The 27158-nt window shown below is 39.0% G+C and overlaps 1 protein-coding gene across 2 annotated transcripts in view; it reads right to left on the bottom strand.

Annotated features, from left to right (window-relative positions):
- Positions 1–26881, bottom strand: part of BRAF (B-Raf proto-oncogene, serine/threonine kinase) — a 68422-nt gene extending 41541 nt beyond the window's left edge. Inside the window, exons 1-4 of one of the 2 annotated variants that reach the window (XM_010566260.1) lie at positions 26819–26881; positions 26188–26289; positions 14974–15237; positions 511–614 (exon numbers count right to left, since the gene is read on the bottom strand). In XM_010566260.1, coding sequence (XP_010564562.1) covers positions 511–614; positions 14974–15237; positions 26188–26271 — 452 coding nt within the window. In that variant the 5' untranslated portion in view covers positions 26272–26289; positions 26819–26881. Of the gene's footprint in view, positions 1–510; positions 615–14973; positions 15238–26187; positions 26290–26818 lie in introns of those variants that run through there. The other variant, XM_010566259.1, reaches the window with a different exon arrangement.
- Positions 26882–27158: the final 277 nt, after the last annotated feature.

Here is a 27158-nt window from a genome sequence, read left to right as displayed (position 1 = left end):
GTGACTGATTCCTTGGTTCCAAGGTGACAGGTACCTTTCTGATCAAATGAAGCACTTGTGAAAGCACCTGTTCCACAAGAGTTCCAAAGAGATGGCTAATTTTGTGCAGTAAGATAACCTACAAACTTTTTAGGGCTGGAAACTCTTCCCCCCCCTGGAACCCTATATTCAGTTAAGAATGCACTATAACCAAGTCAAATAAAACCAAAAAAGTTAACAAAACCTATTTAATACTTGTTCGATTAGCATGAGTTTGATTAATGAGTGTTTTGCCAGCAGTCTATACAGCATACTACTCCGTACTATACCTGTTCTTGAAGTGATTAATTCTTTTTCTAGGAGTTTACCATTCTTTTTAGACTTGTCTTCAAGGCGCAAATTGTTTTAGTGCAAAGTATCACATCATTCTGAACTTTGGAAACAACTTCCACAATGTTGGACAGAATTGGCCATACTGGGTAACTCCAAGAAAAGATTCTAAGAGCAAAAACAATCACACACAAACCATACCCATCTTGTATTCTGTAAACAGCACAGCATTCTGGAATAAGACCTCTCATCATCAGAGCCTTCTTTAGGCTGTCTCGGACTGTCACTCCACATCTTGCTGGAACCTAAAGGTCAAACATAAAAGAAATTAATTAAAACAAGTTCCAATTTATCCTCCCTAAACCAATGCAAACATTTTGACCCTCAAGTGCTAAAACCCACTTTTCATGATGCTTTACAGAATGCTAGACAAGAGTTTTTAAAAAAATTTTTTGTACTGTGGAAAATCTTATTGGTGAATAGTATATAAGCAATCTAGCTCAGCTAGAAGAGAGAACAAGCTCTCATTTCTATTAATGTTTGGAATGAAATCTTGTCCCAACTCCAGAAGTGACTTTCCAACTCTTCTCAACTTGAAGAAAGTGGAGACACAGCACACAGATAACTAATAACCACATACATGTATAAAAAGTTCAGGCCAAGCTGTAAAACTAAGTGGGGCAACATGCCAAGTGGAAATAAAATGTAAGTACTAACTTGGACTGCACTCAAAAAAACATTATGATAAAATGTAAACATTTTATTTTCTATTTCCAAAATAGAAGATAAGCATGCAAACAAGTAAAATAAAACAATCATCTGAGTCAGGCAGACCATCACCTCTCACTTTAACCTATATTTGCAACTCTACAGACACTTCTTATCTGAAAAACATAATCCTCTCTTCCATTTCCTTATTTGAAAAGTTTAAGTATCTAACAGGAGGGGAAGAATGGAGAAGCACACTAAAACTAGCCAAACAAAAACCTGCAAACTATGCAAAGTAGAGATATTTTCCTTGCCTATACTCTATTCTAGCTGTATGCATACCTTAAAGGACTAAGTATATCATCACTAGGTATACCTGTGATTTAACAGTGTATAGTGTCAAGTCATAAAAACAGAACAATACATAACCTGGTGATTAAGTGTAGTTAAGGTGTTGAGTATTACCCATTTACTATTTCTAAAACTCAATAGTGAAAATATGTAACACTTTAGGTGGTATACATACTGGGACACCTCCTATAATCGCAGACAGCACCTCAAATGTGAATCAAAAGAAAAACCCACAGACTTAACTAACCAAAAAAGTCTGTCTGAACACCTGAGACTCAATTCTAGCTTGCTAGTGGCCTAAGCCAGAGCCCTCGGTCACCAAAAGCAGTCTCTTAATCAGCTTCAGCTGGCTTTGGATCAGAGCCTAGTTTTTGCTCCTTGCACTTAGATTTCCATGGGTATTTAGGGGCCCTATGCCCTACTTAAGGATGGCAGTGAAAAGTAGCAGCCTATTTCAAGTGGCTTTGTGAACACCACTTGAGGTTACGCTATATATTGCGTTTCTAGAATTCAAACATGCTCTCTTAGAAGAGACAAATTAAAGGAGTATTTTGCTTCACGATCCTCCATTAACATGAAAGTGCTTCTTAAAGGGTATTTGTGCATTTCATCTGGTCAATACACAAACATTTGAAAAAGAATTTCCACTAATTCCTTGGGAAAAACATCCTATAGCATACTGCTTTACAATCTTGATATTCTGCCTTAAGTGACTTTGTTTTACGCATTCCATTACTTCTTAATGCATCTTTTTATTAATCTAAGTAACTTCTTCCCATCCTAGCAGCTAACGCTCCGGCTTTCAATCACTTGTAGGTCATTCCTCCAGCATAAAACAACCCTAATTGCTACTAATGCCTGTCACTGCTATCAAGAGGGAGCCTGGGAGCACCTATTATCATCAATATAGTCAACAACTTTCCACTGTAAAACTCAGCCCTCTGTTGCTTAAGTCGCTACCAAACTCATTGTTCACACTGAAACCAACTGTTCAAAGGGTCGTTCTGTGACCGGTACCCCCTGCTCCTGATCCCGGCAATGTGGTTAGCATAACTAGCACCATTTTAGGAAGCAAGCAGCCATTCTCTGTGACCGAGCAGGTCACAATTCGCTCTCTTTCTCCTCATTATCAGGCCCTGAAGGTCCTGTGAACCAAGAGACAAACCAAACGGATTTCTTCTTCCCCTCCATACCAGCCTCAAGGTTCCTGGGCGCCAGGCCGATCACTCCCTCCCTTGCTGGCCTTGAAGGTCCCAGGCGCCTGGGGCTACCAGGCGGTGGTGATGGCCCCACCACAGAACAGGGAGGCATAACAGCACCCAGAGCACTGTCTGTAAAACCGAGCAGTTCCCGGTCCTAAGGGGGGAACTTGGACCGGAGCTGCTGCTGGACAGGGAGACCCGGGACCCGCTGCCATGGCCAGGGATGCCTCTGCCGTCCTCTGCTTCCTCCGAGGATTGAGGGAATGACTCGTATTCTTCCATACGAATTTCAAGTCTAGATTACGATTGTTATGTTGATACATCAAACCATGTATTAAAGATTTGACCTGATCTGCAGAGGGTCCAGGTGATTAGAAATTGTAAGTGGTAATACAAGTTCTGTATTGCACTACTTATAAATTGTAGAATATTGATTCTGCTTGTAGAAATCCTGTGCCATTCTAATCATAAGTTCTATGCTACAATAATCATAATATCCTGTTAAGAAAATAAAGCTTTAGTTGTAACTACGATTTAGTACCATCATCATTCTGCCAAGGATCCCTAAAAAAACCTGTCTGTCCTCTCAGTGCTGGGTGACAAGTCCTCCCTGCCTCCAACATACATGCATTTACAAATACAGAGTAAATATTTTTAAGAATTTGACTAAAATCTCTGAGGATTTCAGACCTGTACTCCAACCTCCCACACACATCAGGTCCAATCATGAGCCATTTCAATGGAGGCAAGCAAGTGTTCTTTGGCTCAAGGCTATTCTTCCTCTACGTACAGCTCACACTGCATTGAGGTAAAGCCCCCCCAGACACTTCAGGTCTACCCTTCCAGCAACCTCAGTTACTTCACCACTGATATCCACAAAGGAAGAAGAAATTCAAGTACTGAGAGGGTGACAGACAGACCGTGGCGGGAAAAAGGGGAACAAAGAGAGCCAGGAAAGTGGTTGGGCATGATGGAGAAATGGGAAGAGAGGGGCAGGACAAATTTAAGAACTGACCAGGGAAAGCACGTGTATACTGGCAGAGGGCATGCCATCAGCAGGTTGGTGGGAAACAACCAAGCAGGACAGAGGAAAGATGGACCGAAGAGCTAAATGAGGCACAGGGCAGGAAACAAAGATACGATGAACTACCACGTAGGGAAGAACTGGCTGAAACAGCTGGGAAGGCAATGGAGGCACATCCCGATCAGGAAACTTCCGTGCTGTGATTAGGAGAAAAGACAGGTCGTTTTGGACAAGGAGCACAAGGGGGAAGGGAGTGCCTAACAGAAGCACTAGAACTGAGCACAGAGGGGCAGAGGTTGTAGCGTAGGCAGAAAACTTCAAGGCGGTAAGTATTAAAAGAAACCAGGGTAGTAGAGCCTAGACCTGGGTGAAGGAACGGAACAGGACAAGGAGGGAAAGCCAAGCAGTGAAAAGGTGACCAACATTAAAGAAGAGATGAAGAGAAAAAGGGAAGGAGCCTTTTGCTCACTGCAAGACATTTTCTTCCTCCAGCACTGATCTCCCATAAAGGGCAATAACAATCTCCAGCACCTCATGAAGCAAAGATCTGCATCAGGAACCTAAAAGCTTCAACTCAATTAATTAATTACACTGGTGTAAATAATGCCACTTCAGGTAATTTTTTTTTCTTGTTAATTTTGCTGAAAACAAAGATTTATGAAGTTACAGGCTTCCTTTTAAGAGATCAATAAAGTCAGAAAGGCAAGCTCTCTAAACTTGGGAAGTATCAGAATGAAGGTTGCCCACAGCAACTCAAGTGCAATAGGACTATGAAAAATGTGCATTAAGCATCTTGCTCACTTATGATTCGCTATTCCTCAGTATTACTTCCACAAGTCCCCTTCATCAAAATCCTAGCCATGTTTATGCAACTTGCAATTAGAAACATGGATAGAACATTTGTTCTCTTCACTGCCATTTGCAAGAAGATCCAGCTAAAAAGCAGTTAGGGAACTGTTTTGATTACTTTCAAAAATCACCAGGATCCTGAATCAGCATCACATTTAGAACATTCTCTTACAGAACTCCTGAGCAGAGAAACAGAAGGCTAAATTAAAAGAACTAAATACTAGAATAAATCCCTGTAGTATTGATTAATCATTTTCCCAGACTGGTACAGTATGCTCTATCACCATCTGTGCATGTAGCCCTTCAGCCCCCTCCTTCAGTCCCTACCAGCGCCTGCTGTAAAGCAGAAATCTCACCCTGCAAAGCATTCCCTCTAAAGCCTCTCTTCCCCCCACCATCCCCTTCTCACACCCAAATTGTGGCAAAATTAAAGAAAAATCCCGCTCCAAGAAAGTGATTTGGAGAGAGACTCCATCTCAAGAAAAAAAAAACAAAACAAATTATTTTTTTCCGGCTAACAGACAGGCTCCCTGAAGCAGAAGTTTCAGAACAGCTTTGTACTCACCCCCAGCCAGAGGGAAGGCGTGCGGCCCCCGCAGCCTGGGAACACAGGGAGCAGGAGCCCCGGCGTGGCGCAGCCCCCCGACCCACCGAGCGCCCGGGCTGCCTGCCTGGAGCCGGCAGCTCCAGCCCAGCAGGCAGGCAGGCACCCCAGTGGGTTTATCAATTCCATCAAGAGTTTTGACACGATTCCCACAGAGCATTTTAACTGAATCACATCAGCGTTTTTTGACAAAATCGGTTCCCCATGAGAAAATTTCTGATCTACTCCAAAACATGCACTCGTATGGCTAATCCAGTAAACCGAACAAAGTTTGCATTTTATTGAAACAAAGAATGCTTAACATTATTTCAAAGCCGTTTTTGTCCACGTCCATCCATTATCTTTTGATCCCTTTGTTTTGTAACTAAGAGAGAATCTAAATATGTTTTGTAACAGTTACCACCTAGGAATTCATGCTACTGACTTAGGAGATCTGTTTCCAAATTCTAATTGCTAACGGTTTTCTTTTTAAAAGATTTGTAGATCAGAAAAGGTTTATGTTTTTATAAGAATTTGAAAGTTGATTCAATTTTCAAAAGCAAAAAGCATGAAATAGTATGGGCTATACAATACTAAGGGATAGTACAGAAGCTGCCAATACAGACTGCAAGATGTGTCCAGTGTGTAGCTTAATAACATACCAGAGAAAGTAATATACTTGTGCATCTTCAATCGGGCAAGTAGTGATTCAGGAAGACACCAAAACACATGTTCAACTTTGCAAATGTGAAGTTCCAAGGAAATGAATGAAAATTATTCCAGATTCCAAAAATTCTCAGTCTTACTACCTAGACAAATTAAACAGAACTATAGCACTTAATTTCCTCATTTCTTTTATTCATGTAAACTATTTCTATGGACAGTAAGTATTCATAACAACATTGCTGATATATATTTAGTACTGCAGCCACAAGCATTTAAGCAATGCATAATAAATCATTTATTTCTGTAAATCAGGTCATTCCTGATTCAGTAAGAAATTCAGGGCTACATCCCTAAATAACTCTTACATCACTTTTCTAACATCAGAGTAGAAACTGGCATAGTCTCGGTAAGTTAAAAATGCTTCCTTACACCAGTTCAGTTTCCAGTATTTTACAGCAATGAAGAGACTGAGAAGCCCTTCAAAAAATCAATGTAAAGGTATTCTCTGAAAGTGGAGAGGCTGGACAACTCCGAATATCTAGTCTTATAGTTCTCAAAACTAGTCAGCTGGTTCCATTTTTTCCTCAGCCTAGCACTGTATTTCAGCTCACTTTAGCCAAGTGTTATGTATGCATGTAAGGTATGTGCAACATACCTTAGAGCTTCAGAAAAATTCTAAACAGTGAAAGAGTACTGAGTACAACAGTGAGAATATTCCAAGTAGTATGGATTTTGAAATTTCACTTCAAAGTACTGATTTACTTACCTCAACACATACAGCTTGAAAGATCACACTTTTTTTCCCCCGGTACCTACATGACTAAAAATGCCAGCAACATGCTCACAGAATTCAATGTGTTGGGAGGAAAATAAGCTAAGCTATCTTTCTGCCAGATAACTAGTTTTGCCTTCCAACATGTTAGGCTTTATGGTAAAAACTGAAACATGAGATCCACATTTAGTTTCTTATTTTAGGTATGAAGGACAAATGTTTACCCAAATCAGTCAGCCACTTGTTACAGCACTTACAGATAAAATTAAACCCCTCCATGGCAAAAAGGACATAAGATGATACTGAACATCACATCCTGTATAAAATGAAGAACATGCCTTTCAGACACTGTTGTTCTGGATTTCAGGGCATGAAACTCTGACCGACTTCTAGAAGAAAGCAGCATTTAATAATATACATTCTTAATGGACCACATTAGTAAGACAAATGGGAGACAACTCCATTGCATTAAATCTTGTTTCCAAGGGAAGCTGAACAGAATTTACCCATTTTACAAAGCTGTTACCATTCCATCAAATGTATCCCATTTAACTTGCAAAGACATCAGTTACCAGCACCCACTCGCACCTCCAATGCAATTAAGGGGTACTCATTTGTAGAACACAATGGACTGATTTATGTCAATACAGAAATATTAGCTTACGAGTATACCATCCCTAAACCACACTGGATCAAACCTGCTGTGCCTAGTCAACAGCAGCTTCCACCCTACCATTTTTCAAGCTTTGGAGGGACAGCTCCCAAACTGTGTTCAGAAGAGCACTGATCATTTGTAAGGTGATAGTAGACAGCAGGATCACTATCTTAAAATTTTAGTTAGGGTGAATACCAGTGCCAGAAGTTGTGAAGATTGATAGTGACCCACTAACAAAAAAAGTTTGGAAAATACGGCTTTAGACTTCAGACGCGAGAGAAATGCTCATCTAGAAAAATATCTGTAGCCACTATATAGGAATCAAAACCCAGGACCTTGAGGTTTCTGTTCAAGTGACAAAAAAGTCAGCTGGCTGCTCTCCAAACCAAAACCCAAATGCATTAGAAATTTAGGTTACAAAACAGTTTAAATACCTCTTTCTAATAGGTCAGACCCAGAGACCAGTTGCACAGTATCCTGTCTCAGATGATCACAGTCCAAATGCTTTAAAGGCAGGGGGGCAAGAAACTGTACCACAGAAGGGCTAGAATTCACATCGCTCTCTAAACTGTTGCAACTGATCCTAAAAACAAATGGGCACTGTCATCTCCAGGTAGTATACACATTCTCTACACACCTTAAAGCTTTGGTTGGCTAGTTTACTTAAACAACACAAGAAGCCACGAATTTAAGTATGACTTACTAGACAGGGAATTAAAACATCTCTTCCAATTATTTTCAAATTTGTGACTCGCATTCCATTTCATCAAGTGGCTGCCTAGCACATCATGAGGTAAAGGAAACACTCCAAACAATATTCTTCTCTGTCATTCATTACTTTCTGCAGACTTTCTATCTCTTAAGAAATCACTAAGCTCTCCTTACCTGAATATTCTTAAAAAGCAGTGATCCATTTGCACAAGGTATTCCAGATGACAAGCCATCGATTTTATAATGGCAAGTTTTCAATAGTTTGACTTTGCAATCTAAGACTGTGTGTCAATAAAACTGAAGTAGATTAAATTATTCTCTTTTCAACACATACTACTTTGAATTTATCCAGCGCTGAGTTTAGCCTGTGTGGTGGGTTAATCCCGGCAGGCAGCTAAGCACCACCCAGCTGCTTGCTCACTCCCCCCTCAGTGGGATGGGGGAAGAGAATTAGAAGGACAAAAGCAAGAAAACTCCTGGGTTGAGATAAAGACAATTTAAAAAGTGAAGGAAAAAAAGAAGGGAAGAAATTTTCCTAGTGATGCAGAAAAATCACTCAGCACCAGCAGACTGATGCCCAGCCAGTCCCTGAGCAATAGCAACTTTGGAAAAACTCCCCTCAATCTTATTGCAGAGGATGATGTTATATGGCACGGAATATGCCTTTGGTCAGTTGGGGTCAGCTGTCCCCGCTGTGCCCCCTCCTCAGCCTACTCTCTGGGAGAAGCAGTGGGAACAGGGAAGGCTTGACCCTGTGCAAGCACTGCTCAGCAACAGCTAACACACTGCTGTGTTATCAGCGCTGTTTTGGTCATCAGTCTAAAACATAGCACCATATGAGCTGCTGTGAAGAAAATTAACTCCACTCAAGCAAGACCCCGGTACAGTCTGCTGTAGCACTGCTGTTCACCTTGCTTCACTAAACACCTCCCAAAGACACATTCTTCAGGCTTTCCTAGACATGAAGGACTTACTCATGGCAGCTGTAAAGTCTATTTCATTGTACAGCTCCTGGAATGTAATAAAATTTTGTTTGCTTATTGACAGACTAACAGAGATCTTCCACGGTTAAACTTCTTCCCAATGAAAACTGGTAATTCAGTCTCTAATTTGATTTTCCCTTTCAGCAATAGGGCAGGTAGGCCAACAGTTCTCCCTGATGTTCTAAGAATTAAAAAAAAACAAACAACCAAACAAAAACCCCATAAATGTATCAGGTAAAGCTTACTTGAAAGTAAGCTACTGCTTACTTCATTCTACCAGTCTGTTCATATGATGCATAAAATTCCAAAACATTCAGATACATTCACCAAACATCCATTGGCACAGGCTACAAATAAACTCCATTTCTGCTGCATGTTTGATATGACATGAGAATTTTTAATCGTTTTTGATTAGAAAAACCTAATCATGTTAAACCAGATGTGTAATTAGAAGCAAGAAACTAGCTTATTCAGCGACCCGAACATCCCTTCTCTGAATTTTCCTTATAGTTGACAGCTGAAACGGGTAGGACAGCTTGAATGCTTGTAGAAATCCAGTGCTTACTGGTAGGCTTCAGGCACAAACTCACAGCATAAATTCCAGAAAGATGCAAATCTTAAGTCAAAAGAAATGTATCAAGTAATGGATTTAAAACCAGAACATCTGAAGGAGCCCAGTTGTGCATGCATGATGAATTAATTTATGCTAAGAATTTAGGTAGGGTAAAAATATCTGATTCTTCCAGCCTTCATGACTGCAGAGAAGACCACATGATTGCTTGTCTAATTAAGACAGATGTACTAATTAATCAAGGTGTGACAAGAGTCAGAAACCTGAAGTAAGACTTGTCCCCATGCACAGCATTCACAATCCTGTTCAGTTTCTGTACGTCTTAAAAATACAAATTCTCCCTTTGAAAAGTGCAGTCTCACATTTGCATTTTGAGAACTTTCATGAACTTTCTAATACATATATCTATGACACTTATATGAAGCATATCAACACATAATAAAGTGGAAAATAACTTTCATGGCCCAAATTTATGTTGAATTTTTACACAAATCACCTCTAATTACTCTTAAACTTAGAAAAAGCAAAACAAAGAACCACCAAAACCACACACAATCTTCTATAGTTGAACACAGAAGAAAAGGAAACTTTTTTTTTTTACCAAAGTATTACTTTTGGTTTAGAAGCTGCCATAGGAAGCTTTTAGCCCTCACGGTGGGTGAAAACACACAATGATTTGATCCCACCCAGAATCTGCAGACAGCTGAAGTACTTGGAGGCTGCTAAGCTTTCCCAAAGCAGGAACAGCATCTGCTCCTCTTTTTTTTTTTTTCCCTTTTCTCCTATTTCCACTGTCACTACTCAGACCACTATGGATGGAAATGAAATTCAAAACTACCCAATCCACTCCTTGTTCATGCTCACAGAAAGAGAACACATGCTGGAGCTGTGAGAAAGGATCCCTATAAACTCATTGACCAGGGCAGCAGAGACTCCTTACCACCCTTACAGCCACTCCAACAAGATGGTCAGAGGACACGAAGCAAACATCTCCTCTGGAAGCTAGCAGTGTGTGGCAGACAGCAACAGGTTACATACAGATTAAGAGCAAGAACCGTCACCACCTGACGGCTTTCAACCGCCCATCATTTCTAACACCTAAACACCAGTTTTTTCTGACTTTCCATGTTCAAGCATACCAGCATTCAGGGCTGCTCATTTGCTTTCAGACTGTTTCTTTCCACACTGTAAGTACTTGGCTGGAAGAGATTTCTTGGGTAATCAAAATCATTCAGGGCTGCAAATATAAGCAAGTTATATGATCTTGTTCATAAAAGTACTTGAGTTAGAAGCCCCTCCACTCCATTCTCTTCTTTCCTACCAGACTTCACTACAACATCAGAAACTTCCTAATATTTTTCCTAAGTTATGACTAGTTTTAGCCATTTGTTGTTGTACCAGGCCTTGTATTAAATGCCTTTTGTCAGAAGCCTTTATTTACTCCAATATAAAGTATAGAGAGCTAGCATGTAGCAGATTTAAAGACCAACATGGAATATGATTACTCACACCACAAACAATCATGCCCATGGAATTCCTTACCACAAGACACAAACTTCTAGTATCCATAGTGTGGGTTTAATAGAGACTGGATGGAGGGTTACCACATAGAAAACACTTAAACTCATAAAATTCCTGAGTGACAAATAGCACAAATTTGGAAGACAACTCAGGGAAAATATCACACATGCCTGCCTCATTCTTGTACTCTTTCACTGCGACAGAGATACACTCCAGATACATCCACAAAATATTTATTCCACCCAAGGTCTCTGAACACTTTCCTGCAAGGGACCAGCCACAACTGATGTGCCACAGAAAACCTGTCTAAAAAGTCTTACTAATGTTTTAAGGTTTATGGTAACCAAGCAACCTAATAGGTGAAATTCATAAATAATTTTAACTGTGTTGTCAACTTTTATGGAGGAAGGCAAAAATTGCAACAGTCCTTGCAACTCAGAATGGGGATTTTTTCCTTATCCCAAGCCTAGCAGTTTAAAATTGGCAGTCCCAAAGACATGCAAAAGATACTTTACCCAGGTGCTCAAAAAACAATACCCCCCCCCAAACTCTCAAAGAAAAATAAATAATAATAGTAATAATAATGATAATAAAATAATCACACAACTAGAAGCAATTCCCAAAAATGCTTAAATCTTGTCCTATATGCAAATACCATATTCCTGTAATCTTTACACTCATAGAAAGCTGTTTATGCTCATTGCCTGGAACTCCTCCTCTTCAGTTCATTTTAAACTTTTTCACTGTCTTCTGCCTCTTACATTAAACTGAAGTTACCCTATTGAGATCTTTAATGACTTCTTCCCATACCTCTGGATCAGTTGTTAATCCTCATTCTCCTTGGATTACTACCCCTCCCCAACAACCAGCTGTGTGTCTCCTTCCATTCATTTGTATGAGTGTCTTCTGTTTCTTTTCTCTCTCTGCTTGCACCTTCAATCATATAATCATGTAATTTGGAAAAGAAAAAAATCCTAATCCACAACACAATTATCTAAGGATCCCACAAGGTTGTATTCTCTTCTGGCTCTATGCATTCTCTCAGAAATCTCATCGGTAAATGTAACCTCTGCTTTTATGCTGCCACACTACCATCCACTTCCCATTCAAGACTATCTCCCTTTCACCAAAACCAAGTTTCAGCATCTAACAATCTCTCAGACTTCTAGCAGCCAGCTCGAGGTCAGAGCTCTTGCATCCCTCTCCCATCCAAAACCTCTCCTTTAATTAGCAGTTCTGTTACTATCTGCCCCACAGCCATTTAGATCCTTAACCCAAACGAGCTTTAAACTTAATTTTTCCCTACATTCTCCCCACCCACAGTTTGGGTAAGCCTCATCAATTTGTTCTGCAAAATAACTGACAATCTCTGGCAGACTTTTACCATCTTGCACTTTTATTATTTCAACATCCTTGTCCGGCGTAGAACAAAACAAAACGAAAAAACCCACACAGACTTATCCTGGTCACATCTATGCAGGATGCTTCTCCAAAGGACATTTAACTTGCCAGTTGAACGATGCCACTGAGGAAAGACAAAGTATACGTATTTCAGACATTTATATCTCTGCATTATGGGGATAAACTCGGGTTTGCTTTCAAAAAAAGTTACATTCTAAGCCTGCTCTGTGGCCAGCTGAATCAAGATGCCAACTTCAACTGCTAACTGATCAGCAGCAGCAGGCTTCGCCACTCACTGGCTACGCTTTCAAGGAAGCACGTTCACACCTTTCCCAACATTAGGAAAAACTTTTTATCCAGCGCTCTGCTTTATCATGGCACCTACAAAGAAACTTAACATTAGCTACGCTGCCTATGCACCAAAATCACACTGATCAACGTGGTCTTATTTCTTTGTACTCCATCAGTTTCCTCACATTGTATTTCTAGTTGGAGCCAGCTCAGATGTATTTGCCTGATCCTGCACACAAACAATACTACTAATAAACAAAAACCAGAGACAACTCTCAAGTAACAAGGCAGTTGCTAGTCAAAAATGTAAGCATCTCCCCCCCTGCTCCCCGCCACCGCCATTTCCTGCATTTTTAACAGTTCTAAACAAGTACCAGAAGGCTGCTGTAGTACTTGGGACCACTTTGGTTACAATGGACCAGCAACATGCACAAAACCACGTCTCAGATGAGGCAAGACAGTTCTGTACTGGCCCCAAATTGTATCACCTGGTTCACACTGAAATTTAGTTGTCTTTTTCCTAACTTGTAATCAGAGTTGCATGTTCAGAAATAACTTAAACTTGGCGAAATACACACATTTGAACATAAAAAAAATTCATTCTTGCCTACGAGTCTGATGTAGTATATTTCATAATTCTGAACTATTCTTTATATAAAATGATTCCTTCAAAATCAAAACAGAGCTTAGACTTGAGACAAGCCTTACCACACCTCTGATAAAAGGATTGAGAAGGAGATGAAAAAGAGGAGAGGGAAAGGAGCAGAACAGCAATATTGCAGATAAGGAGAAAAGAGTAAGAGTAGAAATATACTACATGGCTTAGAGAAGAGAACGGGAGAACACACAGCAGAGACAGAAAAGAAAATGCACAGAACAATCTAGGAAGCAATATGCTTGACCCATTGTAGGAAAGAAACAAAACCAACTTGTGAGACAGCCCCATCACAGGGGCTGCAGCTACAACAGCCACAGAGGATGGGATAGAAGACATGAAGAAACCAGAGTCTCTCCAAATTTCAGCATGGGTGGTACTACGTGCCTAGCCATACCTCACAGGCAGACAACAAAATCACCTTGCTTAACACTGTACATCTGCCCAGTGGTCACAGTTTATATTAAACCCCCATTCTCTAGGTCAAAACCCAAATACTACTGTCAATCTTTAGTGGTATCTTTAACAATTAAGCAAAATTAAAAAAAAAATCAGGTGAAAACAACTGCCCTTTAATCTGTTGCTCCCACTGTAAGTTTTATGATCTCTTTTGTTTGGTGGGTCAGGGGGAGGGAGGGATGGAAGGAAAGCAGCAGGGGAAGGGAGAGGACATGTTCCCAATGCTCAGCACTACCGACTCAGTTTAGGTTTTCTTCTCTTTGCCAGCAATCCAGTTTCCACAGACAGTCACAGTCCAGTAACAGCCAATACCTGACCGACTGCTACAAAAAGCACTCGTTTCACATGGATGCTGGCTGTGCTATCCATTCATTTCCCATTTTCTCTGGAACCACAGCTCCCCTGCAAAACAGCGCCTAGACTATGGCTTGTCAGTAATTTCATGCATCACAGTTTGCAGTGTATTATTCTAAAGCACTTATCAAGGCTCTTCGGTTGGCAGCTCTTAATCGATAAAAAATTTCCGCCTATAACAGACAATTAAATAGCCAGCAAAAAGTGTCAACTCTTCTTCCATGACTCCAGGAATCACTGTAACATTGTCAAAACTGATAAACACTTGTTTTTGAGCAGTTTGCAGGCAACACTTCTTGCCCCTCCTAAGAGCAACTATGTCCCTCCCCTAGCCAGTTCTCTACACAGGGCTTGATAGCATCAGGGTCCCAACGTGAAACACTCACCACAGTGAGTGGGGAGGAAAAGAAAAAAAGAGAAACTAAGTGATTCTGCGCAGCCCTCCTTAACTGCGTGCTTGCTCTAAAGCATTCGCTGCTGCTAGTAACTTTGACAACATGGAAAATACTTACTTTCCCCAATCTTGCCCTGTTAAACTAATCAATAATTTTGTATAATACAAGAACCAGAGCTTCCCACCCCCTCCTAACCACTGTAAAATGGTAGATTACTATTTATCTGAGAAAGGCAATTCGAGAAAAATATTTCTTGAAGTATCTTCATTGTTACACAACTCCTCAAAGTTTTGTATTCTGTATTATTGCTATAATGGACGTATTTGTGTTAATCTTGTAGAAAACATTCAACGTATCAAAACAACTGAGTGCAGCAGAGCACAAATAGTGATCGTACGACCTCTTTGACCTTCACAGGTATTTTTTTCAGCTCCTAAATTAACTTTTGCATACAGAGGGAGAGAGATACAGGAAATATTGAGGTTACAAGTATGTGAGTAGAAACTGACTCACCACAGTCCTTTGCTTGTTGGGCAGGAAGACTCTAACAATAGGCTTCTGTGGAGACTTAGGGTTATTCCGTGACATATCAGCAGGGTTTTGATAAACCGAAAGGGATGAAGGTGCTACAGAGAGGCTAGAGGACGAAGATGATGCAACTGTGTCTGTTGAAGCTGAACTGGAGACAGAGAAATCCGTTCCATTCCCCATGGATTCCAGTAACTGCTGTTCTCTCTGCTGTAGAGCATCTAGTTTGCTGGTGTACTCTTCATAGGCCTGTGAAAAAGCAGGAGCTGTTTTAATGCTGCAGTAGCCTCAGACAAAAACTGAAATCTAAATTCAATGAACATGAAACAAAACGCGTTCTAAACTAATTCAAATTTCCCAGTAATACGAACAAAATGGTCTGGTGAAATTTTTCAGTAGGACACAAAGAAGAAATGGCTTTCAACTCATTATGTTAAAACTTCTGAACCAACAACTAATTTTTTAATAGATTAAATGGTTAAGTGCATAAAAGAAATCGTAAGTCACAGTTTCAAAGCACCTGCATTAAACAGTCTAATTCAGAGCTACTTTAAAGAAGACAGCAATCTTTAATAAATGTTGTCAGCTGCATTGCCAAATTACTGTGCCACAGCTAAATTTATCATTCTTTTGGAATGACAGCTAAACACATCTAATGCAATAATTAAGAGAAAGCTGAAATCTGCTTTTTAACATCTGTATCAGACAACTCACCTAGCTCATTGTTTAGCATCCTTCACCTCTGGCACTATCCTTTCATATCAGACGGTACAAAAAACTTTATTTCAGTTAGAACACAACTAAGTTTTCCCTGTTACAAAGTCATCCATAAACATGTAAAAGTGACCCTTTGGAAGAATTTTTTAATGTCTGTATAAGATTAATTCTATTTTCTACCAAGTTTATGTAAAACCTGATTACACACTGACCAAGTTTCTTAAACAAAAAAAATCCAGTAACATTAAATTTGCCCATTAAGTTTTTATTAAATGTAGCCAAGTTAAACTTTACTGGCAAACTCTATAATACAAATACATAATCGGTATATATTTTTGTTTAAAGTTTGTTTCCATCAACTTTGTCTTTATAACAAGAAAATTTTGATCTGTATCCAAGTATCAGAATTATTTCTTCAGCACATAAATTAGTACAGAGTATCTTCAAAAATCTGAATCAGTTAAGGAACGTGTATTTCATGCTACATAAGCATGTCAGTGTTAACTAAGGACATGGTAGACCTTTACAGACAAGAAGAAACAAAGATCTTACAAACCTAACATCTAAGCAGTAGGGAACAGAATTTTCTACTTAGCTCTCCAGCAAGACCAAGATCTATGCCAAGCTGCATACATTTTCAATGCCACAAAAGATATTCATGTTAGGGAAAGATTTTTTACTTTTTTTTTTTTTTTTATTGATTTGCTTTCCTCAAATTTTCTGTGCATAATGTGTTGCTAATTAAAGTTATAGGAGAATTGAACTGAGCAAAAAGTCTGCAGGGTCTACATGTGAAAAAAAAAATTAAAGTTAAGAGAAAAAATAACCAGCATTCAGTAGTGCTGCCACAAATACTACATTTTACTATGAATTTATTTCTCTGGGTTGTACATGCAGGTTCAACAAAACCAGCCTGGGTTAGGTTAATAAACAGTGGTTGGCCCCTTGCTTTTTATGAAGGTTTAGCATCCTCCAGGATGGACCCATGTTAAAAATTTGTGTCATCATCCCTACAGTGTTAACAAAGAGAATGATAATTTGACACAAAAAGGACTAAGAAAAAAAACATTTTAAAGAATGGCGGTGAACATCACAATTTCAAATTTTAAATTTTATGGGTTCCATTTTTAATAAATGGACATAAGTTGGAGGAAACCGAGAACTACTACTTACTATTATTTTAAATACTGAAGATGTCTAGCATTTCACAAATAGACCCCAAACTCGGAGACTTAAAACCAAAAAATTTTCACTCTAGTCCAATTCTACTGTCAAAAGTAAATTGAAAGGTTACCCAATTACAAATAATGGCATTTTTTGGCTATACAGTAACACAAATGTGTGTCTCCTACTTCCAGGATCAACGTTTCATGTAAATTCCAGTAAAAGCCCTGTGTGTCAAGAATTATTTTCAGTAAACAAAAAGTAAGAATCATAAACTGTTACCATTTTACCAATACTTTTCTAAATACTTACTTCCTTTTCTCATGAACATTGCAAAATATTATTTGAACACATGCAACACTACATTGCTTCCGGATACTTGTGGGCTTAGTTCCTTCACAAAATTACACACATCCTTCAAAATACTCAATCCTACAATGTTTACACTGGCAGCTTAATCTGTCACTAATGCAAACTCAAAGCCAAATGATTTATCTTAAGAGAATAAACAATGAGCATGGAAAGCTGGGAGCTGCTGCTGGCTTTGGGTTCTATAACATTAAATTCTGCACGAAAAGCTCTATTTTTAATGGAGACAAAAGCTCTCAAGTATTATACTGTTATACTGTTACTCAATGTCATAGTAGAAGATCCCATAATAAAACATAACGGAACTAGAAATGCATCAGCAGGCTTTAAATACATTTTTCTCTTTTTAAAAAATAAATACTTTTTACAGAGAAGGAGCAACAGTACATGCAGCAGAAACAGAATAGCTCCAAAAAATCTCATTTTCACAAAGATTAAGTATTTCGGTGAGACATTGGTTTCAGCTGATGACTAGCACCCATAGTCCTTACACAGCCAACAGCACCAAGTCAAAACACAGAATTATCCCATGTGTTGTGGTTTAACCCCAGCCAGCTACTAAGTACCACAGTAAGCGGCTGCTCACTCACTCCCCCCAGCAGGATGGGGGAGAGAATCAGGAAAAAAAGCCCCCAGTAGAACTTGTGGGTTGAGATAAAGACAGTATAATAGGACAGAAAAGGAAGAAAATAATGGTAATAATAGTAACAACAATAATAATAAAATAATTTGAATATACAAAACAAGTGATGCACAACGCAATTGCTCACCACTTGCTGGCCAGTGCCCAGTCAGTCCCCAAGCAGCAGCCCCTGGCCAGCTTTCTCCCCAGTTTATATACCAGGCATGATGTCCTATGGTATGGAATATTTCTTTGGCCAGTTTGGGTCAGCTGCCCTGGCCGTGTCCCCTCCCAATTTCTTGTGCCCCTCCAGCCTTCTTGCTGGCTGGGCAGTACAAGAAGCTGAAAAGTCCTTGACTTGGTATAAACGCTACTTAGCAACATCAGTGTGTTATCAACATTATTCCCTTACTAAATCCAAACCACAACACTATACCAGCTACCAGGAAGAAAATTAACTCTATTCCAGCCAAAACCAGGACACCATGGAGTTAAATTGAAAGGGTACTACAACAGCAAAGCTGACCTATGGCAAGTATTTCCAGCTAAAAGAAAGATTATGCCGTAGAGTTGGTCTGTCTACAACAGTGACCTGCAGCAGCAGAGCCATATTAGCAGACAGGCATCAACAGCTACACAAACCTTCAAATCAGTCAAGGCCCTCTGTGTCAACTATAAGGTTGATTTCTAACATTGTTTTTCAAAAACAAACACAAAAGTTCAAAATTAAGTTTGTACAGCATCTACAGTGTGAGGAAGATTAAGCTGAACATTCAAGCAATTCATTAAATTAAGGATTTTAAAGGTATCTCAGAAGGAAAAGTTTATGAAATCTAGAATGAAATCCATTCAGTTTACATATTCCCATGAAGAAGTGCATAATGTTCTACAAGAAAACTTAAATCTTACTTTCAGCTTGATAGAGAATCACAGGAGAAAAAACAAAACAAAAAAAAGGTTGGAAGATAACCCTGGAAGTCATCTAGTCCAACACTTGTTTGACACAGAGATAATTTTTAAGTTCAATCAGGTTGCTCAGGGTCTTGCCAAAGCATATTTTGAAAGTCTTGAAGGATGAAGACTCCACAGCCCCTGGGCAACCAGTTCCAGGGCTCTAAAACCACTCTCACAATGAAGAATTTTCTCTCGTGAGATTCACTCGATGCTGTCTGTGACACTGCCTCTTCCCCTTTTGCTGTGCTTGTCTGAAAAGAGCCTGGCCCTCTCTTTAGGTTGCAAGACCCTGCAGATTCCTCCTCAGCCTTCTCTTCTCCACGCTAAACACCGCTCGAACGCAGTCACACAAGTAGTGAGTAGACGGGTCCCTCTTCGTGCCGGCTAGGCACTTGCTAACGCAGCCCAGCCTGCAGTACCGTGAGGATGGGTTACCCGCAGCTCAGCTTGTTGCTCACCAAACCGGCCGCCTTGTCGCAGGTGCAAGGTGCCGCATTCGTCTTTGTTGTTGTGCTGCTTCTTGTCATGAGGCTTCTGTTCTTCAACTCCTCCAGCTTGTTCATTAGTTGCAAAAAACCAGACTGTCTTTAATAACACATATTATCCTCAACAAATTTATCTGTTTGTTATATCACTACAGGGCTCCCAATTTAGTGTGAATTTACAGTGTTTCACGAAGTTAAAGGAAAAAATATATTTGAAAAGCTGGCTAACAGATTCAAATTGACACATCTTGTCAATCTACACATAATTCTATGGCTATCTAAAATAGAACAAAAAGTTAATTTTAATTATATTGCACATCAATATGTATGCATAACATAATATAGTCTGTGAGGCCTCAACTAAGTAAAATGTATAAAGGGCTGGTAAGCTGCCAAGTCCATCTCAAGCATAGGAAGTTGGCGTGTTTACACACAATGTACCTGCATGCCATAATACAACTGCTGCTCGCTCAGGAGCATCAGAGTTAGTTACTTCTTAAATGTTGCAACCTATTGACAATATAAACACTGACCTCAGAAGTCAACAGAATTTGCATGATGTTACACAGAAGTGCCAACAGAGTTCTGCTGTCAAGATGATGACAAGGGATTTTCTCAAAAATGTGTATTTTTGTATTACATATTATTTATATTATATTTGAAATTTGCTTTCTTGGGCCATAACCAGGCTATACATTCTAGTAATAACATCTAAGGAAACAAAAAGCAACAAGTGAAATATTTTTTAAAAAATTAATCTGGGACAAAACCAAGTAGCAAAATACACTTTCTCCTTCTCCCTGCCCCCTACCACATCTGGTTAGAAACCCAGACTAAACTCAAGCAGACCAACTGGTTTTACCGTTCTGTCTCCCTTCCTCAATCAATATTAGATAATATCCACATACTGCAAGACTCTTAAAAGCCTAAACTACAGTTTCCTGGTCTTTGAAACCGAGATTGTGTTTCTATTTAAAAGATGTCTGACCTTTTAGGCTGTTGATCAAATGCAAATCCCACTAAGTTAAATGGGAGCTGAAGATAGGCATAACATACGTCAGGATTTCTTCATTTAGTAAGACTCCTAAATCTGTACTTAGTCTAACTTTAGACACTCCAGTTTTGGTCCAACATATTTGATCGGCATCTGTTAGGAGCCTGGTAAAAATTAATCTGAATTTCCCCAGAGAACCACCCCGTTTCCCAGCACCTGTACTCAGGATTAGCATTTTCCTGGAATCCCACAAACAGTCTGAAACAACCTGAGATTCGACACTGAGATGCATTTCAGACTGTATATGCCTGCTGTTGCAATAAGCATACTTTAGATCAGCAAAGAGGTAATCTTCTTTAATTTGACCCCCTGCATTGATTCTTCAGATATACAGGAATAAGGAATAAAACGCTCTCCTGAAATTCAACAGTGAAACTCTCAAAAATAGCAACAGCAAGGCTGCCGAATAAAATATGTTTAATAGCCCAGGAAAAGAGAAAGCTAGGGGAGAAAAAATAAAAATCACGGTAGTTGGGGACAACCATACCTCTGCCCCCATGATTCTCATTTTAAATTGCTTCCAACAGTAGGAGCAGGAAGGAGGATGATTCCTTCAGGACAACACTAGAAAGCTGACTGAGTTTTAAAACTTATTTTGATACCACTATCATTTTACCTATGCATTTGTACACTGTTTTATTTTGTGTGGAGTTTGAATAAAAAAAAGCAGGCAGCTTACTCTTGTAGCGTTAACTGACATAACCTACAGGTCCAGGATACAACTTCTCACCAAGTGAGGAACTATTCACATGCGAATGGGCTAATACAGTTCAAGTTCAGTTAAGTTCTCACAGATGAAGTGTTCTCTGTACACATAACTATGAGGCAAGGACACAAAATGCATTTTGGAAGTTTAAATAGGTAAGGCCTCCCTGAACAGTCATTAAGAGTCTACAAAGGCTAACAAATCTGATTAAGTCATTTAAGCACAATCTCTCCTTTCTAAGTTTGAGCTGACTGCTTTTGACCAGTCTGGATCTGTACAACACATTTCAGTTTGTAAACAGCATTTGTTGCCAACACTAAGTTGAAATGCATAGATCTTAATTCTCCTTTCCCTAACTTAGGTTATCCTCTTCATCAGTACTTTATTGGTAGAGACAAGAAAAAATTAAAAAAAAAAATTATTTTGATGGCCATTATAGAAGAATATGCAACTGCATATTTTAACCATTTTTGCTAACTGAACTCCAGCTTTTCCCAGTATCATAATATTAGACTTCTTCACAGTAAAGATTTCCAATATTTACAATGCTTAGACAAACCTTAAGAGAAGGCTTTTTCCACAGTGAATCACAAACTGTGTATTTTGGGAAACAGCACTTCAAGGACAGATATAACGCACTAAGAAATTATGTGGGAAGACAAAAATCATTGATGTTTTCAGCTGCTGTGATACAGAGTGCTTCCAAAAAGTGTGGTAAAACCTACCAAGGAGCTCCTGCAGCCTCTTTTCCAGAAGAAAAGAAAAATGCTATTAGTGATATTTCTACATCTACTGAGTCAAGCAGTTATTTTAAATATTTGACAGAGATTTCCAGGAGTCTGTTAGATCTGAGATACATGCTTACACACAGGAGATAGAAAAAGTTAAGAACTAGGCTTACCTAAGAAAGAATGTTAGCTATAAGCCATTTTTTATATTTAATACATCCGTTGCTTGCTACATGTATTATTTCTTCCAGATGGAACAAATAGAAAACTTTCTTGTAATCATATTAGAGAACATTGATAAGATTCCTGAAACTAGTACTATTTATAATAATTAGAAGAAAATTGTGCGGTTAATGACAAACGGTCTTTTCTTTCTTCTGTTCATTTTGTTTCCTACCCCTGCCCCTTATACGCACACCCAGAAGTCTCTCTGCAGCTTTGGTCTCTTTCCTCAGCCCCTACTTTCCTGCCCTGAGAGGAGAGAGATAAGCTACCTGCTGCCCTCCAGCTTCACGCTACATTTTCTACCCTAGGCAGCTGCAAAAAAGGAGCCCACCCAGGCACGCAGGCTCTACTCCCCCTCCTCTACAGTCACCCTTTTAAGACCATCACTGAGGAGTGATGGATCAAGGCAGTGAGATACCCCTGAATCCAAGTACCCCATCTTGCAGGAATAATTAAATATATGCTGAATTAAACACAGCACACGTCAATCACTTTTGATATTTCAAGAAATCCATTCCTCTTTCATAGTCAACTGATGAATCCTGAAATGATGGCTGCGACAATAGCTGTCAGTTTAAAGTTCTCTTGATGTGAAACACATTGAACCCCCCCCAGAATTAAAAAAAGTCTGCCACAAAAACAACCCATTTTGTCTTCTTACTCTTATATGAGCACAGGGTGGGGAAAAAAAAAAAAGCTTATTAGCTTCTATTTTCTTGAGCAACTGTAACTAAGGCATAAATTCCTTTTTATTTTTAAATGAGGTGTATGTTTTATATTCAATGCACAAATAATTTTACTACATCCTTTGCATGCTCAATTTTCAGAATTAATTTTCTTGTTCAATTCTTCAGTTTTCCTTTGCCTGCTTCCGCTCCCCCAACCCCTTCCTTTCCACTTTTAATTGAAATGCAATTCTGTTGCCAGGTTCCACCACAACTTTACTTGACAGGTCTAGAGAGGCAGCTCCAGCACAGAACAGGAGCCAGTGCAAAGGGTGCTGTAAGTTCTGTGAACGTGAGCAGTTAGATGCTTAAGAAACGAAGGATATAAAGCCAGACAGGAGTACAAAAGAACCGAACAAACCCTATTGTACTGAAACTCTACACACCAGAAGACGGATGGATAGCTGTCAAACTTTTCATAGGTATACAAAAAAACATGGTTTTGCAGAAAGCATTACAATAACAAACTAGATGTTTACAAAAGTGAAAGGCAGTATGGGAGAAAGCAAAGTGTTTATTTGCAGGTACTTATCTAACAATTAGCTTTGGCTAATTCCAACTTTTGCCAAGAGCTTGCTGATAGCACTCAAGAGATGATCAACAGGCACAATCTACAGAAGCCCTTAAAAGTCACTCACTTTTTACGGAAGATGCAAAGGGATCAGAGCAGTGAGAGGAAACAAAGGGAAGGGTGATGCAGTCCAAGTAGCAGACTAGCAAAATTACCCATACAGATTCTGTGTAAAAGCAGGGCAATATTGCACTTCACAGCCAGAAATGAGATTTCAGCAAAACCACCAAAATGTAAAAATCAGAAGAGGATGGACAGACTATAAGTTACATTACCTTCCTGTTCAAGCACTTTGGAGATAGTACACAGACCATAGCATCAAGACCTAGACATAGCCTGGATGTGAAAGCTTGAAGGGAAAAAGGGGTCACGCACAGAAGTCAGTGATGATGCCCAGGTATGGAACTTGAACAACAGCCCCGGTATCACACAGCGGCTCTGTACGTATGGAGTTTGCCATTTCTAATGGATGTCAGACAGACAATTGATCTACTGAATCACTTAAGCTACCCGCATGTATTCTACATACTCTCCTGTTCTTTTTATTCATATCAAAACTACTGTGTTTTCTTAGTTCCACATTTCCTAGAAGCAAATGTGTTCTTCCACACTTTATCACACTACATTCAGAGCTTTTTACATATAGCTTTGTCCTTCCATATTGCAACCAGGGTTGTTCTGGTCCTTTTTCTGACAGGTGAAGGAATACAGAAAGTCATAATGTTAGCTCTAGCAGTGACAGATCAGACTCAGGTAAATTGCTGCAAAGTAAATTCTGACACTAGAAAGCAACCCCTGTTCTTGACCGAGCCAAAAGCAGCCAAAATTTGGGAAAAGGCACAGAAAGGACACACTAGACAACAGCTGCCAGGCTGAAATGAACAGTAAAGGGTAGACAGTAATCTTGCTTCTGACTGTACCAGGTACTCTGTAATATATTTCTTCTTCTTCACACTTTAGTTCTACCACAGGAAATCTACGCTCTAAACAAATGACAGGTTTGCAGCATTTAATCCTATTCACTTCAATCAATCCGTCCAAGGATGATCTAATCTAAGCTAATGACCATCCAAATAAAAAGTTCCTCTCCTCTCTCAGCCCACCGTCTAGGTTCTTGGCTCACAGCTGCAAGCTCTTCCCCTTCCCTAACCTTTAACCACAGCTTTGGGGCTCACTGGACTTCATCATGACCAAGTTCAATCTACTAACAGGATGGCAAACTCATCCAACAACACCAGAGTATTTTCTTTCCAGGTTAGTGATTGGAAGTGGCTTAGTCACTACTAGTACTGCAAGCACCTCAATAAAGGAAGCAGAGGAACCACATAGCTAAGAGCTGGGAAAAACAAGGCTTTTCATTTCAATGACAGTGGGCTCTCTTCACAGGACTTGCTGTTTCACGGGATAATTCAACTGAAAAAGCAGCACTACTTGTCACAAGAACCACTTCATGATCCAGCACAACTCACTGCAGCAGAGTAACACCTTGCTCCATCTTGCAGGGGCTTCCCTACCATGTTGATAAGCCAGAGTTGCAGTTTCCTCTCAGTGGCACATGGAACCATTGAACTTGCAAATCTACTTCAAGCTTCATGGTTCGTAGTCACTATTTCAGACTTACCATACTCTTTACACTATCATAATCATTTCCTAGTACACATTTATGACTGCAAATGCCCTCTTCCCTATCAATGAACTACAGAATAATCAAAAAGCTTCCAGTGTAGAGACCTTGTGTTTATTTTAGATACAAGCAAGTGACAAATGACTGTAATGAACTAACAATTTCACTACCTCAAATCCAGACTTAGTACAGATTAAGCTCATTATTATTGCAATTTGATACATAATCTAATGAAACCAACATACATGTGGCAATATTAAAACCAGACATATGGAATGAACCAGTTCATATGAAAACAGAGATGTGTTTATATACCATTGAGTGGTTAAAATAGTGATTAGCACTCATTCAATACTCCCATTTCACATTAGCAATAAGTAAAGCAACTACAGAGGGCCTCATTTGACCTTAACTGTTAAGGACCTTATGTCAACATTTGTATAATCACGCTACTGCCCTGTTCTGACATATTAAGATAAAAGCTAGAAGTACCTCAAATAATGAGATCTTTATTTTTAATTACCCAGTGCCTTTAGGCAGAAATTACAATTAAAAAGACTACAAAAGAAATCTGGTTGACCTCCAGTTATTTCAATACTTGAGAGAACCAAGGGTTTGGAGTAAGTGATAGCCATTCAGTTCCTAACAGATGTAACTTATGCATGCAGTCCTTTTTTATGCTTTTAATGGTCCTACGTCAATGCAACTTTATGAATCTGGAATGATGAAAGAATACAGAAATTTAATTTATAGTTAGTTTACAAATTAAACACAGCTTACTCCACCCTACAATTTTATGTATTTCTTTAAGAAGTTCCCTTCTACTAATATAATTTTTTGGATTCTACATGATTATTTTTCAAAGAACAAAAAGTGAAGTCAACTGCTTTAAAGGCAATGCTAGTCTTAGAAGATGCTTTCATGTGTATGTGTATATATTTGCTTTTAAGAACAGAGTGTGCCTTTTTCTATTATACACACACACTCTTCCCCCCCTCCACACCTAAAAAGAATGCTTTACATTTCAATTGCACCAACATAACTATTAGACCATGCCACTGATCTTCCCCTACAGATGTGTATCAGGAATCCCACACAGTTCCCTTCTATCTCCAGGGGAAGAGTTAAGTTTCTAATACACAAGGAGAATATTCTCTTCTACTACAGATATTCTCAGTTTTAATGTAAGATGCTTCATATAAGATTAAGACAACACACCATTAATCTAACCACATTGATTTGAATATAAACTTACCTCTAAATATATCGATGGTGGGTTATGCTCTCCTCCAAATTTGTCTAGCAGTGCCTCTATATGTTCTTGTGTTAATTTAATCATTTGTTTGATATTCCACACCTAAAACAGAAAGTTAAAATTTTTTATAATCAAAAGGAGCCTAGAGAATCTGTCTTAAAACAAAAAAAAATCCATTTTCTTGGTATTAAATAACAGAAGTCCGTAATAAAAGTATTTTAATTATCAGTAAAAGAGTGCACAAAGTCATCCTGTTCATCCACTGCTGGTAATACACAGCTTACTTCTGATATAAACAGAGAAAAATTAAATCTAGTTTTAAAATTCAAGAACCATTGAATAAACTTTTAAGAATGGTTTATTTTTCATGTTTATCAAAATAATATTAAGTATTTTCCTTGCAAGACTTTGCAGCCCCATTTCTACAGTATTATAAAGTTTAGTGAAGGAGTTCTATCAAACCTTAAGTAATCTGTGTAAACAACATTCACAAAACCTAGATCTAGTGTTTTATTTGCATGGGAATAGGATGTCTTGATCTTAAAGAGCACCTTCTATACCGTCTTCTATACTTGGTCTACCCTCCAAGTTTTCTTACACACCTTGGACGCAATCTGAAAAAGACATTTACCTCTAGTGCACAGAGAAGACTAGGCACTGTACTATGAAACAACTCAGGTTGGTAGTCATTCTTCACAACATCTTGAAAGAGTTAATTTTAGTACTTTAAGACCATTGTAGGGGAACAGTATTATAAACCCTAATTTATACCTAAAAAGGCAGCGACGCACAAGCCCAAACACTTAAAGCAATAATGCTACACTGATTTAAGGAGCTACTTCAGCCCAATCAAAGTCAGAAATTTATAGTGGGGGAAGAGGGAGGAAGAGAGGAGACTGTCATCTTCATAGGTATTGTTATTCAGACTATTTCTCAGGAAAAAATTATTATGTCAGAGTTATTAGGCTCAC

Source organism: Haliaeetus leucocephalus, unplaced genomic scaffold, assembly GCF_000737465.1.
Source record: "Haliaeetus leucocephalus isolate CR32 unplaced genomic scaffold, Haliaeetus_leucocephalus-4.0 Scaffold206, whole genome shotgun sequence".
Classification (NCBI taxonomy): domain Eukaryota; kingdom Metazoa; phylum Chordata; class Aves; order Accipitriformes; family Accipitridae; genus Haliaeetus; species Haliaeetus leucocephalus.
This window is presented reverse-complemented; position numbering and strand designations above follow the sequence as displayed.